General features: G+C 42.4%; 1 protein-coding gene across 5 annotated transcripts; it reads left to right on the top strand.

Moving 5' to 3' along the window:
- Nucleotides 1-25: 25 nt before the first annotated feature.
- Nucleotides 26-19,493, top strand: rnf157 (ring finger protein 157). 5 transcript variants are annotated; one of them, XR_004611584.1, is made up of 20 exons: nt 413-734; nt 3,612-3,730; nt 6,305-6,393; nt 6,912-7,061; nt 7,964-8,081; nt 8,188-8,254; nt 8,352-8,395; nt 9,130-9,177; nt 9,326-9,397; nt 9,526-9,685; nt 10,436-10,548; nt 10,641-10,873; nt 11,490-11,592; nt 11,754-11,862; nt 12,662-12,876; nt 12,978-13,031; nt 13,110-13,158; nt 16,431-16,541; nt 18,355-18,558; nt 18,595-19,493. XR_004611584.1 is itself a non-coding variant. In XM_034557930.1 (19 exons), exons 1-19 carry the CDS (start codon nt 168-170, stop codon nt 18,501-18,503), a joined length of 2,040 nt encoding a protein of 679 aa, XP_034413821.1. In that variant the 5' UTR covers nt 26-167; the 3' UTR covers nt 18,504-19,493. The 5 variants fall into 5 exon arrangements, 4 of the variants coding, with proteins under 4 accessions (XP_034413821.1, XP_034413822.1, XP_034413823.1 ...); XM_034557930.1 differs by lacking the exon at nt 413-734 and adding an exon at nt 26-204 and having other exon boundaries at nt 18,355-19,493; XM_034557931.1 differs by having other exon boundaries at nt 412-734; nt 12,761-12,876; nt 18,355-19,493.
- Nucleotides 19,494-20,522: the final 1,029 nt, after the last annotated feature.

Genomic DNA, 20,522 nt, shown 5'->3' on the forward strand with positions numbered 1-20,522 from the left:
AAAGAGAGAGAGGGAGAGAGAGGGAGAGGGAGAGAAAGAAAGAAAGAGGGAGAGGGAGCGGAGGACTGCGCAAAAAAAAAAAAAACGGTCCGGATTTGTGCCTGTCTGACGTCATGGGGAGCCTCAGACCTCTTTGACAGGCTCCAACAACCAGAGCAACGCCGGGGATGTGTGATCATCCAGCGGGCCGGGCGATGTCGACGGGTACACGGCCGTTTTGAGCCACACACACACTCTTTTTTTTCTTTTTTTTTTTCCTTCTTCTTCTTCTTCTTCTTTTTTTTTTTTTTTTTTCCTCGCTCAGATTGTGCGACTGTCGCCCACCATGAGAGCGCCTTCTCCTCCGTTAAAGGGACTACAACGGCTGCTTTTTTCTGCCTCACAAACGAGCCGTTGACCAGTGGAGGGTGGGGGTGGACGGAGGGGGGGTGGTGGGAGAGGTTGGATAAGCAGCCGGAGAACAACCACTAATCCACCCGGGACGGTCACATTCACGGCGGGGCTTGGACCCGACAGAAAAATGGACAGGGCAGCGGGAACTGGATTAGATCCGAGGGAATAAAAGAGACTAAAAGACTCACAGCGAACAAAGCGACCCTGACGTGTTATGCCCGTTAATCCGCGGGGACTTTATATGTGACTGGAAATGGGAGCTTTAACAAGCAGACAAAACATAGGCGTGGAAGAAGTGGACATCCCGTCCAGCTCGGTGTACCGTTATCCCCCGAAATCTGGTAAGGTCAGGCTGACTGATAAATGCGTTCAACCCTCAATGCAGACGATTTTATTCTGTGCTTTTAAAATGCTTGCGAGAAGTAGACATCACCATGAAAACCATCATCACCTCCTTACCTTGTAGCTACAGGCCTTCGGGGCATTTGAGCCTCTAACCTGGGGGAGCTACCTGTGGAGAGCACAGTGCCTGATTTCTCCTGTGCTGCCTTTCGTCTCATCTTTCCCCTTAACAGCTTTAAATTGTACATTGCCTTTACTTCATCTAGCTATATGAATTACATTGGATCATGTATTATAATGTACTGCTGGCACTGCAGCATTGTTGAATTGTCAATGGAGAGAAATTGACAACAACACAGGGACATATCTAATTTATGAATGTATTTATGTGAATACCCCTTGTACAAGAAAGTCTTTAATTTACATCTATTTGCAGTGTCAGATATATAACTGGGATCGGCTCTCATCTTGTTGCATCTGTGAGCATCTCGCAGGGAGCTTGTGTGGATGGCATCTCTTGCTGCCTCAGCCGCTGTGAAATAAATAAGTAATGATGGAGCCTAAGGGGATAAAAATGATAAGACCAACATGATCGTTAGCGGTGGAAAAATATCTAGTGTAAATTTGTTTTTTTGGTTGTTGTTGAAAATAGGACCGCAACCAACATTTTCCTTTTAGTTTGTGTATTTATTTATCAAATAAGATGTGAAATTAGTGAAAATGTTTTGACATTTCCCAGAGCCGATGTTGACGTCTTCAAAGAGCTGAGCTGGCCCAACGGCCAAAATGTTGACTTTATTATGATAATGAACAGAGAAAAGCAGAACATATTCACATTTTAGAAGATATAATTAGAGAATATTTGTCATTAGTGTTTTGTAAATTAATTTAAAAAATGATTCTGTGCTTAGTGACTAAAAGATTAAATTACTAAAAATAATAATAGCTAATTCAGTACAAAGTATACACAATTGTAATACGTCTCTTTACCACATATATCAAATGGCATCATTATCGATTCATCATTTCAGTTATTTTCTTGGTTAATAGAATAATTGTTTGTCAATAAAACTTTAGAAAACAGTGACAAATGCCCACTATAACTTCCCAGAACACAGTGTTACGTCACCAAAATGTTTGTTTTGTCCGAACAACAGTCCAAAGCGGAAAGAATGCGTATTTTTAGAAATGCCTCAAAGGTTCATGTTGATACTAAACTTCAGGTATTGGCACATGTATCAACCGAAGCTTACCGTACTCGGCTGACCCGACTCATAAAACTGTCCTTTGGACCTCCACGCTGACTTGTTGTAATATTTCCCCTCTGTGACATTTTCTGATAGCATCACCGTGTTTAGCTCTCCACCAGGCTTTGTAATCCAATATCGCCGTCACAAAATCGTATCGTGAAGAAATAATGCTATTACTCTTCATTTCTATCGTAAGCAAAGACATAAAGTAAATGAAAATCTCTTACAAAATGAGGCCTGGAACCAAAGTAGAGTTTTATTAGGCTATTTTCTGATACCATGATAATATATTAGATCGATGGTGATATTATATGCTGGAGAAAGGATGGAAGGGAAGGAAAAACTGTTGAGTTGTGATTTCCATTAGCGCCCCTCTGAACATAATTTAGATGAATTTGTCACATGCTGTGTGAATCTGTGACATACTGGTCCCGGTGGCAGCCTGGTGGTGGTGGGAAGGGAAGAAAAGAGGTGGCGATGGCTGCTGGTGAAACCGATCTGTCAGCCCCAGTTCCTGTTTCTGGGATCTGGTGACAACGCCACAGCCTCTCCCCACCTGCTGTAAATAATAATAAGGGGATAAAGAGAGAGAGTGACAGACAGAGTCATCGTCTGGGCTTTTTTTAGTTTGTGATCTATTTGGGTGACTGGCTTTAATTTCACAGCATCAGAACATTTCATCCTGATGCCAGCCGTCCTTCCAGCAGATACACAACTTGCCTGTCCAGCATGTATTTAAAGACTCCAAACCACCATTACAGTCTTATGATATGAGCAAACCTTGTGATTAGATGGCAGAACGTCTATTTAGTTTTGTGGCCACTGATGCACAGTCTTGGTAAACAGGTGGACAAGCTGCTGAACACCTAATAACTCCCTAACTTCAGTTTGCACCCACAGAAACCTTTTTTCAGGGTTGGTTGTCTTCTTGAAATCACAAAAGTAATTTGTAGTTTTACCTGCCACTTGCACTAGAGGATTTGTGGATAACGGTGCCAGCCAAAGGGTTCAAATATTTACGGGGAAATATTACTAATTTTGGTTACGTGGGTAGAATTTGCAACCGAAACTAGAATGGTGGCAAAAAAACTATTTTCTTTTCTGTTATCGGACCCTAAAATTGTATTTTCTTATAACAACAGCATCTATTTATTCAACTTTCCCATGAAAATGGAGCCTGATAATAAGACTGTGCCATTCGCGTTTTTGCTTCACTATTTGAATAGCAAAAAAATACTGTAAATATTTACTAGATTCAAATGTGAGTGCCTTGCTTTCACCATTTTTCGAGGCAGAAATATGATTTGTTCAAAGAAGAAAATACGTCTTTCATGGCTCATGATATTAAGTTAACAACAATGCTTCTTGCAAAGCACAACTTTCACGTTTCCTAACTATTTATTTTTCTCAAAACGCAGATCATGAACTTTTTTAAAGAATCTATAAATGAGTATTTCACACACAATATAGACATGGCAACTGAGTGCACACACATTTAAAGCACCGCATTATTCACAGCTACATAGCACAGCTATGATTGACTATTATTAATATATTTTTCAGGAGATGTGATGTTTTCTTTGTGTTTTACGTGTGTTTAAATGTGAGTCTTTTCTCTGCGTGCAGGCAGTTACTTCGCCAGCCATTTCATCATGGGAGGAGAGAAGTTCGACTCCACCCATCCGGAGGGTTACCTGTTTGGGGAAAACACCGACCTTAACTTCCTGGGGACCCGACCTGTGGCGGTAGGTGTTCTCACTCACTAAGAGCGGGGTTAATGGTTAAATAGTTGGACCCAGCGGACGCTCTGGAGCTCCCATCACACCATCTGAGCATTTTAAAGAATATTTCACGCACATGAAGATTATAAAAGTATAAAGAGGGTGAAAATAAAGAGAGGTTCTCGGCCTGCAAATTAAGTATTTTTCATTATTGATCAATCAGCCACCATTTATATGGGATATTGTGTCAGAAAACAGTGACACAATCATAGAGGGCATGTTGATGGCTTCAGAATTAGCTGTTTTTTGTTTGACAAGCAGTCCGAGCACCGAAGATATTTAATTAGCAATTATAAAAATCTGAGAAAAAACGCAAATTCTCACATTTGAAAAGAATAATACAGCACCTTTTTTTTTCGTCAATTGAGTCATTGGTTAATTCACCAAAAGCTGAAGCTCTCTCTTTGACACTTAACAATCGTTGATGCATTGCAGCAGCTGTGACTCCTGCAGTGCCATTTAACAGGCTTTCAGACTGTCACCGATTTTGAAATTCAGAGAGGCTGATAAGCGGCGGTTCCTCCGGAGGGCTCGTTCAACCTAATCGTGAACCTGAAGGTCACTAATGAAAGCTGTGGATCAAAAAAAAAGCTGAAGTCCGGAGAGGAAAGAGATGATTTGTCACAGACGGAAAGGCTTGGAAGGAGTTAAAGTTTTTGATATGAACAGGCTCTGCTCCCTCACCGTGTGTGCTCATCTTAGTCGCGCTGCTGTCTCAGTCTCGACCGGGGCTAAAATTAGGAGTGCAGTTTTTCTCCCGATTATGTGGGTGTTTATAATCTTCCTGTGGGCACAGGATCCAACTGGTGATTTGTGTGTGTGTGTGTGTGTGTCTGTGTGTGTGTCTGTGTCTGGAGCTCTACCAGCGTTATATAATGTTTGGTGGTTTCTAAGCAAATGGTGCTGTGGAATCATAAAACCGGCTGCAGTTTTTGTGTTCTCGGTCTCCTGCACCGCTCTACAAATATGATAATGGCCCGGGCTATATTTAGGGGTTTTCAGAAACTCCTGCATCAAGCACATAGATTTACTAAATTTTTTTTTTTCCATCCACCACTGTGGTCCGGACTGAAATATCCAAACAGCTATTATTGGTTGGATTGTTGTGGAATTTTGCGCCTACGTTCATGGTCCCCAGAGAACGAAACCTGCTGACTTTGCATAGCAGCATGATGAGGTTGGGGTTTTAGTGGAATGGATGGATTACTTCCTTTTTAAGGATGAATTGCAATAACCAACTCGCATCTGGAGACTCCAGGTGTGCGAGCCAATGGGAAGACAGAAATATACCCAGGCATGAGATACATCACGTCCTTTACTGCCACAAAAAGACTCCTACTTTTACAATTAATTTAGCTCCAAGTAAGCCACACAAAGAGTGAAATGTTCACGTAATACTGGGCAAATATAACTTAACCGTCACTCTCTTATGTCAACGTTTGTATCCAACATTAATACATTGTGGGGAAAACAATAGAATTGATCTAATTAATGGCAGCATCAAACTCAATTTGTGCTGTTTAAGATTAGCCTGTTGTACAGTATATGTTGTATTATATATATATTTTGTATTTGGCAATTAAGTAAATGTACTGGGAAAACCACTCACCTGGATTTGAAAAGGAAAACAGTGTAAGCTTTAAGTCTAAGCATGTGTGAAGAACCGTTGATCTCATGATTCTTAATATACGTTCTGAGGACCCACAGTGTTTCCTGTGAGTTCCCTAATGAATGGTCCTTTTCAGCATCTTACTCCATGTGTGTTTTGTTTGTGTAGTTTACAGGCGTGACTCCCGCTGAGCCCAGATGTGTAATAGTACTGAATATGGTGCCATTCACAGCCACACAAGCACACGCTTACATTCACACACACACACACACACACACACACATGGACAGATGAGGCCTTGTACTGGGGAGGTATCTGACCACATCCTGCATGTTTCTCCCCCAGTGATCCTCAAACCACCTCAGCTCTCCTCTTACGCTCATTCAGCAACTTCCGGCTTCAAACGCCGTGCTGAAAAATGAACCACATATTGGGTCAAACTTGAAGGGTACGGGTGCGACGTAACACCAGGGTTTTTATTATTGTTTTTTTTAATCACTAAAGATTAGATGGGTCACGAGAGGAAAATAGTGAAAAGAGGGTATTTTCACTTCCTTATTTGTTATCTGATACGGTAATCTTCACTTCATCTGGTCTTTAAAATAAAGACTGCTTGACCCTGAACTGTTTTGCCTGCGTGTGCAGAAATGTGCCTAAACACTGTCTGAGGTGTCGGGCCTCGTCTTTGGAAAGACACAATCTGGGCAGAATTTTTGCTCTGGCTCAGCACTTATCAGCACGGATCTCTCTGGTGCTGACCAACCGAAAAACACTTGTGTTAAGGTTGCAGCCGGTGTCATTGTGTAACCCTGAATTCCCTGTGGTTAAGGGAAGAATGTCGGGGCGGTTTGAGGGAAGATGAATGCCACTACTCTTCGGTCTCATAACATGTGTTTTACATGTGTAATTAATTTTATTTTTGTTTTCAGTTCCCGTACGCAGCACCTCCACCTCAGGAACCAGTTAAGACGTTACGAAGCCTTATAAACATCCGTAAGGACACACTGCGGCTCGTACGGTACGCGCCTCTATCCACCGAAACATACACGTAACCGCCCCTCATCGCATCACCGTTGCATTTCATGTGCACTGAGCTATTTTTAGACGACAAGCCTCAACAGCTAATTTAATGGATGGTGTCATGTCATTCATGTGTTTGCTTGTAATTTATATTTACTTTCGTTTGGCAAACCCATGAAAAAAAACAAACACAATTAAGCGCCGCAACATGACATCCCATTACAAGATTCAAGGCAAAAATGAAAGCACAGAATGTCCCTTATCCCTGAAAACAGCACAAACACATTAATGCTATAACAAACAATACAATTATGAAAAGTGATTTAAATAATGCATGTTAGGGAAGACTTCGAACAATAAATAAATCCACCTCTTGCAGATCATTTCTGTATACTTATTGAGACCTAAATTTCACGCCTGTTTTATAAATGCACACACTCCCCATGAACCAAACCCATTTACTCAGAAGGAAAATAGATTTTTGATCCTGCTCTGGTTTCTGTTCTCGACTCGTAGGTGCAGCGAGGACCTGAAGCTGCCGGGTGACGAGGAGGCTGCGAAGAACAGGGCCTCCTACAACGTAGAGTTCACCTTCGACGCCGACACTCAGGTGGCCATAACCATCTACTACCAGGCCATAGAGGAGTTTCATAATGGAGTGCCAGTGTAAGTGGAAACACGGTGAACAGATAACACTGGATGTGTGTCAAATCCAATCTTTTTGTTTCGACGTCTATATTTTGAATTCTTTTTAATCTAAATTCGACGAGTAGAATTTGTCTGCGTTGACTCGGTTGTCTTCAAATTGCAGCTGCATTGCTAAACATTAAATTGTCTGTAATGAAGAATCTGCAATCAATCTAGAAAAGGACCAATTACTTTGACTCAAATGTTGAAAATGTGTTGTTTATTTTGGCGTAATGTCTTCAAACAGTTTGTCGACACCCTTAAGCACTACCCTGAACGGTACTTACTCCGACACTGATTCCCCAAAAGCGGGATCAATTGCTTCAGTGGCGCTTGGGGTTGAAGACTACAGGTTTGAAAAAGAGAACAAATCTGGGGGGTGGAGTTAGACAGAATTGAGCTTTCCAGACATTTGTACCCCGAATCGGTATCAGCAGAAACCCAAAGCTGAGGTATCAGATTCGGTATCATATGGAATCCTTGCATTGGTAGTAAACGTCATAAGAGGGACATCTGAACATAGAAATACAGGCTACTATAGAAAAGAAACACTCATAAGTTATGCATATCTTACTTTATATATCAGCATTTGTTGCATAAAGATCTGTCTGTGATTCTATTTCTGTTCAGACATGCAAGCAGACGATGACTATCCTCCGCTTCACATAACATCTTTAAATACGTAAAGAAAATGTATTCAACACTTGTAACTACCACATTCAAACAGAAATTACAGCCTGCTATGTGTTGCATTTGTAACCAACAAGTGAATCATCCACATGTCAAACTGCAGCAGCGACTTCCTGACACCGATAAGGTGACTGATTTGCCGTTATGTATATTTTGCACGTCGATTGACCGCGTCTGTGCGTCTCCTGCAGTTACCTGCCCCAGGACGGCTCCCTGCAGTCGGAGACGGTGCACTTCAAGAGGGGAGTGGGCCAGCATTTCTGTCTGCCTTCACACACCGTCAACCTGAGCGAGTGGGCCGACGAGGAGGTGAGCGGCTCGATGCCGGTCGGCTGAATACTGAAAAAAAACATGCAGGAGGCCGAGCTGTGCTGGGAAATCAGGGCAGATAGAAAATCTGCTTTTCTCTCCGCAGCTGCTGTTTGACATGGACAAAGAGGTTTTCCCGATGGTGGTCCAGGCGGTCGTCGACGAGGGGGAAGGTGAGTTTGCCGTGTTTATCGCACCGATGGTCCGATGTGAAAGTAGAGCTGCAGAACTTTAAGCGACGACGCGTCCGCCGTGTTTTTATCTTTACAGAACATTTGGGCCACTCTCACATACTGCTGGCTACTTTTGAAAAGGTGAGAAAAACACTCTTTGTTGCAGGAATTTGTTGTTCTGCAGATATCGCCAAAACGATTTATCTTTCAGTAGCTATTTTGATAATTGGCATTTCAGCAAAAAAAAGTGTCTTAAACGATTCACCAAACACTTGCATCTTCTAAATTGTGGGTATTTTCTGCTTTTCTCTTGTGTTGCTATAATTGTACATTTTAAAACTTTGGGTTTTATATAACTGATAATAGTGTAAAGACAAATACTGCTGTGTGTTGATGAAATACATCGTAATAAGAGCCTTGATGCTCTCTTGACCTTACATATATGTAGTCATCAGAACAATGATTGCACATATCAGAAGATATTTATTTATACATATATATATATTTATATATAACACACTGGGAAACAATTAGTACCACTGTGACAGCAACACAGGTAGAAACCATTCAACATTCATCTGAAATACCTCTAAAAAATGTTGTCACTTTCTAGCCTTTTGGACCTTTTGGATAGGGATATCATAATAACCATAACCAGCGAATATCTCATCTCAAATAAAAATATTACATTACATGTCATTACATAACATGTTATCGCAAAGTTAAAACTTTGACCTCAAATATGAATATGTAACCACATCAGAAGTCCTCTACACAGCATAAACAATGCAAAAAAAGAAAGAAAGAAGGGCATTCTGAACACATTTTTGAATTAATTAGACAAAGGAAGAAACAACTGTTTTATTCTTCTGCAGCACATGGACGGGAGCTACTGTGTGAAGCCTCTGAAGCAGAAACAAGTGGTGAATACACCTGTTTTTCTTCCTCCTTTTCTAAAACACGTTTTAATGTTTTTGAAAGCCAAAGATACACAAAGTTCTATTCCCTTCTTTAACATTACACCCCTGAACCCACAAGACGAGTCATTATTTACTATGTTCCTTTTCCCAGGTGGATGGAGTGAGTTATCTACTGCAGGAGATTTATGGGATAGAGAACAAATACAACAGCCAAGAATCAAAGGTAGATATCTTTTCTTCTGATCCTCTTTGAGTGAGTCAGAAGTGTCATGACAGTGTGGTAAAATAAATCAGTGTAGCTGAAAAATGATCCCTCCTCCTAACATTCAAATGTCCTTTTTTTATCTCCAGGTTGCTGATGATGAGATCAGTGACAACAGTGCTGAGTGTGTGGTGTGTTTGTCGGATGTTCGCGACACACTCATCCTGCCGTGCCGACACCTGTGTCTCTGCAACGCCTGCGCAGACACTCTGCGCTACCAGGCCAACTGCTGCCCCATCTGCAGACTGCAGTGAGTTCCTCCTACGATGAAGAACGATGTGTTTTATACCCAAAAGGACAATTTTTAAACGCGATAAATTGCGTATTTCCTTTATTTAAGGAATGTTTGGTTTCATGCAACATCTATTTGTAGCCGTTCCTCTTCAGAAGCACACATGTAAACAATAGCCACTTCAACTGATTCATCACTGCTGGCTGACCCCTGCAGCAGAGAAAAACTACTGAACTAAAGTGTAACATCTGGGAAAAGCAAATTAAAAAAAAAAGAAAACACAACAAGAAAAGACGCATTACAAAGTCACCTTAGCAGAGCTCTCGGTTTCAGCACCACGACACAGGCAAACAACATCTTTTCCGCCTTCTGTGTCCTGCAGTTGGCTCATGCTTATTGTTCTCGACTTTTGTGGCTTGTAGCAGCTGCTCTAGTTTGTGCATCATTCCATTTTTTATGTTGAGCTGATAAGATCAGGCTTTTAATACATTTCCTCACATATGGTCTTCCCGAGATGAATACATGCTTGTACTTCCAAAAGTGGCCTCTCTCAGCCAATGTTCATTGAAACACTTTCTGTTGCACTCCATTTATTTTTAGACTTATACAACACTCTTATTTTTCAGCAAATTCGGGCTCATTGGCCTGTTTTATATTAATTGTTGCCTCAAAATACATCCGTGTAAATGCCACCGTCATTGATTTTTATTCTTTGATATACAAATTGTTTAAATCAATGTATATTGTCATCTTGTTTTTTCTTTCAGCGTTCAGAGCTCTGCTGCAGATCCGAGCCATGAGGAAGAAGCTCAGTCCTCTGTCGCCTACCAGCTTTAACCCCGTCATCACTTCACAGACCTCAGACTCGGAGGAACACTCGGTGAGACAGAGCTGACCCAGAAAAAAACAGTGAATATGAGATAATGATCATTCGCAGTCAAGTTTACCAGGTTTTTATCCCCTCGTTTGCAGGCGTCGGAGCACATCCCTCCAGGGTACGAGGTGGTGTCTCTCCTGGAGGCCTTGAACGGCCCCCTCAACACCTCCTCGGTGAATCCTCCTCCTCTCAACTCCGGGCCCAGCCACGTCTCCGGTGTGCTGCCCCCGTACAGCAGTGAGCCTCACCCGGCACCGGCACGCTCCCTCTCCCCTCTAGACCACTCCAACTCCAGTCAGGGACTCAAACTCAAGAAGAGTGGTTCGAAGTGAGTGTTAGTAACAGTTAATGTTTGTCTGGGATAGCAGATGTCTTTGGGACATTATTATTAATATATTCAAAAATCTATTTACTGTCGTCTCCCCATTTGTGTCAATGAAGATGTATGTAGTGCTACTTTTGTGTTTATTTGTGCTTAGCAAAAGATTACCCAGATTATTTAACTGCTGACGTATGATTTTAACTAGATTTCTAACTTTTTTTTTGATGTCCTCACTCACTGCTGCAAGGTAGCACTTTTCACAATACCTTACAGTCCTATTATCAGGTCTCCTTGTTGAACATGCTCAGCATAAAAGAAACAGTAAATGGGGAGAAAATGTAATACAGCTACTGATTATACGCTATAGTTCCTCAATATAATAAAGAAAAAAATAACTTATATTTAACGTATAGACAGTATGTTCCCATACACAAATCTGCGCTTATGTTCGCACTCAAATACAGATTTTTGTGAGCAGATTTTTGTTTAGTATTTTTGGATCGTGTCCACATCCTACTAGGTTCATTTGTTTGTTTTTTAATTGTTCTTTTCTTTGTTTTTACATCAAACCCACTCACTGTTATTTTGGTCTGAAGCTTATCCATTGTGTTGTTCATCTCAGGTCACTCTCCCAGAATTCCTCTGTGCTTCCTGAGGAGGAGGACGAGAAGTCTTGCAGTGAATCTGAGGCCTGCCGCCACAAACTCGCCGTGGACCCGCAGGAGGTGTGTGGGTGTGTGTGTGTGTGTGTGTGTGTGTGTGACAAGAGAAAATACATTATTGTTCATCCCAGTGTCGGATACATTTAAACTTCTAAAGATCGTGTGTGTGTGCGTGTGTGTGTGTGTGTTGTGAGCTCTTCTCTTAACTCTGTGTTGTTTTACAGAGTGGAGTGACGCCGGACAGCGAGAACCTGACTCTTTCCTCGTCTGGAGCAATCGACCAGTCGTCCTGCACGGGGACCCCGCTCTCCTCCACCATCACCTCCCCTGAAGGTGCACACATGTTTGTCTTTCTCTACCTAACCTAAACTAAATTCTAACCAGGTCAAAACCTCCAAACAGCCCTTTTGAAGCAGTGGGAACCGGACAAAATGTCCTCACTAAAATGGTTTGAATCAGAGAGATCTCTTCTGGACAAAGAATAAACACCCATAAAATATAGTTTAATAAACAACAACCAATTTGAAATTCAGATCTAAATAGTTTATGAAAAATATTTTTTGCCTTTTTTATGATGCGACTGGAAGAGGCTAAAACAACTCTCTCTGCTGGATAGATCATTTTAACATAAATAAATCATAAACTTAAACCACCAGAACCTGGATGGCTTTTTGGCCCAAAACAGGAAGAGAGGACTGTTGTTCCAGCTGGAATGAAAGGCTCGGTGAAATGATCACTTCAAACATGTTTATTCTTTTCTACAAAGCTCCTCGTGCTCCTGACTAAGGTCTGGAACTAAGAAGATGGGATACTCGGATCTAAATAAACAAACAAACAAGATTCAGCATGTTAGTTAATGAGCTTCAGAGGTAGGTTCATGCTAAGCGACGCTAACCAACCTCTAGACTCTAGCTCCGTACTTACGTGCACAGACACGATAAAAAAACATTTCTTCTTTGCCCACTATTCAGAAAGGGCGATCATCTGCTGAATGCATGTTCTGCTGTTGGTAATTCTGTGAGAGTAGGGACTACTTTTATCAAGGTTGGAGATCTCCCCCGCGGCAACCGAGCAATAAAAAGTCCTCCGACCCGGAGCCCGACCGTGATGTGTGTCTCCGTCTGTCTGTCAGACCCAGTGAGCAGCAGCCTGGTCCAGTCAGTGATGTCCATGGCCTCGTCCCACTCGCAGCACTCCCACATCAGCACTGACACCATGTCCTCCATGTCAGGGTCCTACCTGGCCGGGGCTGACGGCGAGCCTGGGGGGGACGAGGGGGGAGATGCTGAGGGCGAGGAGATCCAGGATGCCCCCATGGAGAGCCGAGGACCATCGCAGCAAGACGGGGTGAGGGATCTGGGGATGGAGGAGAAAATTGGCTTTAAGATCCAGAAATGTTTTATAAAAAGGTTGGACTGTCTCCCTTTTGTATCTTTTCTTTCATTCAGGAGTTTTCCCAGGAGCCAAAGTACTCAGTGGCAGTAGAGGAGCAGGACTCAGAGGTGAGTAGTACACACATTTTATGTATTTATCTTTAACTTTGATTAAGTATTCAACAGCTTCTTTCCTGTTTTCTCCAGGGAAACGATGTCACTGAAGAGGACTGCTCCTCCCCGTCTAATGGGAAAGGTAACTATGGTGACCATCCTTCACCTTTCACCCCTGACCTCCCACCCCCCTTTGCATTTCGTTGCTCTCAGCCCATGTGAAAAAGAAATACACCTTTTCATACAAACTATACATTATGGACCGAGGGGTCGATATTGTTGCTTTCTGTAAACTTTTTCGAATCATGGCTGAGTAACAACAACCCTTTCAAGTAAAGGGATTCTTTGTCAGATATTGTCCTCTAGATGGGGCAGTCCCTTTCAAAATGCATGTGATGCTGGCTGAAACCATTGCAACATGCACTATCTGAACTGGAGTGAATGGCTTATCATACAGTATGCGTGCACCAGAACTTCCGTCTACTTCACAGTGAAGTCTGAGCTCTTAAGACCGACCTAATTAAAATACTGAAATGACTCAACCAGTTGTCACTGGTTGTCCCACTGTCGTCTTCCTCTGTGGTCACAGAACTGGACTGGACGTAGCAAAAAAACTGGCTCCTCGAATCGGATTCTAACACTGTGATCAAAGATCATTGTTTCATCCAAAAATACTCCTGCTTTGAAGTTCTGCGTTGCCTCTAATACCTCACCCCAAAGATTCTGCCAGAGCAAGTCCCACCACAGAAAACAGTCCTTGTCTTTTTATTTTGTTAAAGGATAAACAGTAACATTTGATGTCTCAGACTGTGTACCAATTCACGGTCTGCATCCTCCAAAGTCGGTATTTCTAGACCGAATATGTCATAACAACAAAACCCGTTTCAATTAAAGAGTTCCTCCAAATCCATTAAATAAGCAAGAAGGATAAAAGACAATCTGCATCTCCTCTCTGCTTTACGCAGCTTTATAATGAGTTTCAGCTCATTGCTCAGCTCTGGGGCTCAAACGACGGCTGCTTTCAGAAATAAAGCAGTAAAAAAAACCAAGGTGCAAAACCTGCTCAGTACCAAACAGCAGACAGACACAGTTGGAGACCAGCGGGTGAACATAGTGGAGCATTTCGCGGCTAAAGTTATGTTGACAGAGACCAAAAACAGAACTAAAAGAGAGTGAATATCTGACTTACTTTCTTTGTAACTGCTGGATGTGTAAATAAGAAACTGCTAGCTTGCAAGTTCCCCATATCAACCTTACAAGTGATGATTGAATAACTTTGTACCACAACTTGTTTCCGCTGTCCTCAAATAGCCAACAAACTGTGGGTTCAACAGTCAAGGGCAACAAGCCAGCCTTCACTTCGGAGGTATTTACTGACCGCTAGCTTCACTAACTTTAACCTCCACCAGCCAGCTAATAACAACACATGTGAACAAACATAATGAAAGAGACCAAACTGATATCAACCCGACAGCCTTCAGAGGATCCATCCCTGACCTGTTACACAGCTGACGGATCAGACAGGGAAAAGTCTATTTGAGTGACTTTTATTTATATTCTTCCCGTGTTTCTTTATCGCTGAATTTAATTACCGGTAATCACGTAATTAGCCACAAATATCAACATATTCCAATCGACTGGAGCGCCCTTTCATTCGCAACAGGAAATGAGAACGTACAGGCATCCTGTGTTGTTGAGATGAGGTTCTGCTGCACACCAGGTGACGGGCTTGCATTTGCATGATTTGCACCTTTGAATGAATATTTGTGTTTACACGTGTGTGTGTGTGTGTGTGTGTGTTTGTGCTTGTAGATTTAATCTATGCGTATGAGTTATATCATTTACGTGTTTATGTGCTAAAAAGCTCAGCATCTTTATTTTCTTTTGCTGCTGCATCATGAAGGGCAAGCGTCTTCATGCTTCATCTGTGTGTGTTTGTGTTTGTGTAAGTGTGTGTGTGTCTGTCTGTGTAAGTGTGAGAGAGAGAGAGAAAGAAAGAGGGAAAGTGTTGCGGTGTACAGAGAGTGTGAGTCAACGACGAGAGAGGCTTGAAGCAAAAACAACAAGGTCACCTTCATTAAACAACAGTTTGAAACTTGTGTATGTATATATGTGTGTGTGTGTGTGTGTATGTGTGTGTGACACCTGGGGCCAGACTGAAACAATCTATCCGGAGTTACCGAATGACCGTTCAGTTCTTTAGGAGACGAGTGGACCTGTGCTGCCTGACAGACTGTGAATGTGCACACGCGCTGTCGGATGTTGTGTTTGCATCTGCACCAGCGCTGCCAGACAGCTTCTGTATGTGCCCTGTCTGTGTCTCTGTGCTGGGCTGCCAATCATCCAGTCATCCTCTTCCTCATTAACACACACACACATACACACACACATGTGCGTGCACGCACACGCAGGCTTGCTGCAGGCATGAGGGACTTAATTAAACATGTCAGTATCTGTTACCTGGCCATGCTGGAGAAGGCAGAAAAATGCTCATGCAGAAAGTTCATGTTAATATTTCTGTCTCATTTGTCAGCTTACCTAATTAATGAGGAAACGGAACCGAAATTCAGAAGCTCTTTCGCTCCAGTGTGTCGTGATTTCGTATCAGCGAGCACTGTGTTGAGTAATGAGCGAAGAGAGAGAGAGTAAGAGTGCAGAGCGGCATTAAAACAACATGGCAGATTATTTTCACACATACAAAAACATAAGATCATCTATTTAGTTTTGTTTCCAGAGAAAGTGGACAATCAAGGCTTTTAAATGTCGTAAATCTGAGTATGATATTTAAAAATAACAGTAGTTCATATATATATAAAAACATCATGATGTATGTTTATATGATATGATATTGTACTATATGATATTATACTATATTAGAAGTTATATATAATAAATAAAGGGTATCAGTACGCTATGCCACCTTTTTAAAAAATTAACTCATACATTTATGACAGAAATCTCTCCCGTTATTTTTAGCATGTTTTATAGCATTTAGTCATCCTGTCTAATTAAATTGTGCAAAATGAGCAATGATCAGATCACACAACATATTGTTGTATGGAATATTATATATTTGTTAGAATTCATGAATCTTCAGACCAAATGGAAAACGCCAGGAGTCTTTGTGTCTAAGAATCCGTGGACACACACACACACACACACACATTTCACCTTACAGAAAGTCTTCTCAAGACACCGAGCATCAGAGTGGATCAGTTGATTTTGGTGTTAGATACATGGTGGTAAAATGCAGAAAAATCCTCTCATTTATTATTTTATCAATGCCGTTCCAGCATGGCCAACCTCACCCCTCCACCTCTGACACCCTGCCCCCTCCCTCCCTCACCATGCCTGTCCCACTCCCTCCCCTGCTGTGCCTGGCTGCTCTTGTTTGACCTTTGCCCTCGCTTGCAGGTGGGCGGAGCAGGTGTCCAGAGTTGGCCAATAACAATCAGGGCGTCGCCCTCTGTGACACGCCCTCTTTGGGGTTGGATAATGAGCAGGCTCCCGACAGCCGATTCGCCGGTGAGTGGCAACCTCTCGAACATGGACCGATGAGAGCTGAGGACTGGGCATGAGAGTGAGGGGAGTAAAGAGGGAGTGGGGGGGCGGGGGGGCGGGGGGGAGTTAGGAGAGATGGAGGAGATGTGAGGAAGATGAGAGAAAGGGTGCTTGCTATGCTAACATGCATGCACATTAAAGCCAGACAGAAACAAGAACAACTAATTAGATGTTTAATTTAGTCGCAGTTAGTGATCAGAGAGGAGATTTTTGTAGCAATTCTGCCCGACATGAAGATCTGGAGCCTTCCTTCTTCTCTTCATCCCTACACTTTGGTGTTGTTCTGGTGCTTCATTGCTTTGTTTCAGTGACCGTTAGCTGTGCACTCTCTCCCTCCTCTCCTCCTTTAGCTGAAGCCCTGGTGTGTGTGCGTGTGTGTGTTTGTGGTGTGGTGTGCGTGTGTGTGTGTGTGTGTGATGAGTGCACCTTACTGAGTGTCTGACGAGCGCTTTCCGCATGCTGTGTTTTCTGTTTGTGTGAGTGTGAGACAAAAAGAGTCTGGTCCATCCCAGAGTTTGAAGTTCATGTTCTCCGCGTCTGCCGCTTCGCCAAACATCTGCAACTCATCCTCACACCCTTCCATCTTCCCTCCCGTCCTTTCCTAAACATCCTCCTTGCTTTGTGACACTCAGCTGGTTCCCTTTGATGAGAGCTAGTTTCTGATTTTTCTATATTTTCTTAAGTGTTGGTTTGGGTACAAACTTGCTTGCTTAGCTCTGCATCCTTCTTGTAGCTCTCAGCCACTAACATCCTGATTTATCATCATCACCTTGAACCTAACGTCACCTCTTTGGTCTTTTATGGTGGATGGTGTGACATGTTTTCTCTTTCTGTGTCGTAAAAGTGTTCTGTTATCTCTCTGTTTCTCTCCTTTTCCCCTCGTCATTCTTCACATCTTTGGCTGTCTCTTCCTGGGACATTTCCCTCCCCACCCCTCTCCTCCTTTCTCTCTTCTCCTCTCTTCCTTCTTTCGCCTTCTTTCGGATGGACAGATGAGGAGTCGTGCCCAGTGCACATTGAGGACTAGGTATGGAGTTATGGTTAGATGGCAGATAGGACATCAGGGCCTTATATTGTAGTTTGCCATGAACCATTTCTGTTTACCATGATCCAGAATACAGAATACTAATTCAACCAAGTATTGTGCAGTTAAGGGAGAGTATCATGTCAAGAGTGTCCGAGCTGCTGGTCTCCAGTCCAAACCAGACTGCAGGATGATGTCGTCGAATATTTGAGTGTTTACAGGATGAGAAGAAAGCGGGAGACACATATGACACATATTTTGACAGATAGCCAAACACTTAATGCAGAGAGTGCAACAATAAACAATGGATTGATTTATTAATTCTACTTTTAAGAGAAGCACTTGAGCCCAAAAATATATAAGTGATGTGTGTTGTCATCCACCACTGGCACGCAAACATTTACAGATGAGTTTGGCACATGGAGACGGTTCGTGTCATTGATTCTCCAGTTAGGTGGAAGAAAACATGAAGTAAATATGACTTTTATGTTTGTTTAATGTATTCATTTGAGGAACATCACAGTCTCCTCATCGCTTCACATTTATCTTTTTTTTTATCTTTCATCTTTTTTCCAAATTGCCCTACGAGTAAAGAAATCATTAGTGTGATTCAGTACGTTAGGATATTAATTTACACCGGGGAAATACAACTGTGTCCTCAAGAGGTTTGAGGTTTCGCAACATAACCCTCTTTCTCTTTCTCTCTCTCTCTCTCTCTCTCTCTCTCTCTCTCCGTCTTCTTCTCTCCTTCAGGCCTGATGTACCTCGGAGGCTACAGGCCTGTTGTGGAGCCCCTCCTTCACCACACCTCCACCAGCAACATCAACCTGGAGGAGCTGGGGCCTGAGAACAGGGACGGCCAGAGTCCTAAACATCCCCGCCGAGGACCACTCATTGTGTAACGCACTCGAAACAAACAAACACCAAAACACACAGACTCCTCCGTCCAGACTCAGCTCTTCTTCTTCTTCTTCTTCTTCTTCTTCTTCTTCTTCTTCTTCTTCTTCTTCTTCTTCTTCTTCGTCTGTGCACTTTTATCTCACAGGAGTTGTTTGTTTGTTTGTTTTGTATGTGACCTTACTTGTTGTGGGTGTTATTATCCCTCTGCTACGTAAATTATTTATTACATGTAGGTCTTAAACTAATGAGATCTGTGTATTGTGACCACTAATCTCTAGAAGAATACTGCTGCTCTTTTCCTTCTCCTCTCTCTCTATTACCAGCTAAACAGTCAGGGGCTACTGTGATGGGCAATCTGATGTATTACTAATGTACTATCCTTCTTCTCTCTTTTAAACTTGTATTCATGAACGAGTGTTCGTACACTATTTAAAAGTCAGCCACACCAGACTACCTTACCTTTTAGTGAACTAAAACTTCCCTCCTCAACTTCGCATGCAGCTTTTGACCTCCGTTGATGTTTCCCTCTCATGATTTTCAAACAACATCTGCTGAATGTGAACACAGAAGCGGTCGCACGATACTGGAACAAATACTGTCCGAAATAAACGGAAAAGGACTGACGACAACAACAACAAAAATACTTCTCCACACAGAATGTAGCACGATGAACGTGGAAGGGAAACAATATGGGACAATTAAATCGTCATCTATACTGGAATGAAACATGAACTTTGAACCTTTAACTGGTTCTCCAAACTCTCTCACACACACACACACACACACACACACGCCACGCCACGCCACGCCACCCTCTCCTTCTGCAGCTCCATCTTAGCATGTCAGTATTAGCGTATTGCAACTCGAAACCAACAAGTACAACCAAGCAATATAGATGCCGAAGCTGGGTCTCCTGCAGGAGGAGGCTCGTATGCAGTTCACACAAAAACTGTGTTTGCACTCGCCTGTTGCATTAAAATCCAGACATTTCATTGTGTTTAATTGTTTTTTTTGTTTTTTTTTAATTAAAATGTTGCCATTTCTTTTGTGAGAAAAACACACCTATACTTTGAACCCCTAAACGTGACATTCAGGCCATTAGCTGGCGTTTTGTTCATCCTCATATTAATTTCGAGCCCTTTCTTCTCCTCGTTTTTGTGAAGCTTTTCGTTGTTTTGGTTTTGTATAACTTTAATGTCTATCTCCACCGGTCGTTGATGTTCTCTGTTGTTTAATTTGTTGCAAAATGCTGCGTTGTTTACTAGAATGTGAATGAAAAATGATGGACAAGTTTTACACACTTGCACACGCATAACAAAACTGAAAGGGACGATATCAACATTTAATGCCCCTATTCTCTGTTTCCTAGACGACACACTTTGCGGAGCACGAGGCGTTTGTAGAGTAAGCATGTTAGTCTAGGTCGGCCTGCACCCTCCTGTAGAATACTTGATGGCGGATCATTGCATACACACAAAGCCGGACCATATCCATCTGTAGTGTTATATATCGGTGGCTGGCTCCCTATTCTCTTGACCTGAAACGTTACGGTCAAGAGGACCGCACTTCTATATCCAAGCTGCAAACAGTCATGTGATCACAGTCCACGCGTGTAGATGAAGCCGCTCTCATGGCACCAGTCTCGGTGTGATATCAAAGGAGTGGGTCCTGGATCTGCAAGACCCCCACTTTTCTATAACTAAGGGTGAACGTGTCAAAGAAAAACATCATAAGGACAATAAAGTTTTTGCAACTAAATCGTAAGAGTGATGTAATGTTTATTTTAAATGGGAAAGACTCGTGAATCAGCGCAGGGTTACGTTCGGTTCCTGTGGCTGAAGAGGAAACACGGCTCCGAGGTTGTTTCCTAACATGGTCATCGTAAATGAAATTCTCCTCGCTGCTTCATCATTTCTCAAACTCTGCTCTGCAGCTTTTTTTTTTCCACCACAGAGCTCAATTTTGTATTTCTGCCCACCAGTATAAATAACTCGGAATGACTGGAAATAACCATCTTCCCA

Source organism: Cyclopterus lumpus, chromosome 19, assembly GCF_009769545.1.
Source record: "Cyclopterus lumpus isolate fCycLum1 chromosome 19, fCycLum1.pri, whole genome shotgun sequence".
NCBI classification, from domain to species: domain Eukaryota; kingdom Metazoa; phylum Chordata; class Actinopteri; order Perciformes; family Cyclopteridae; genus Cyclopterus; species Cyclopterus lumpus.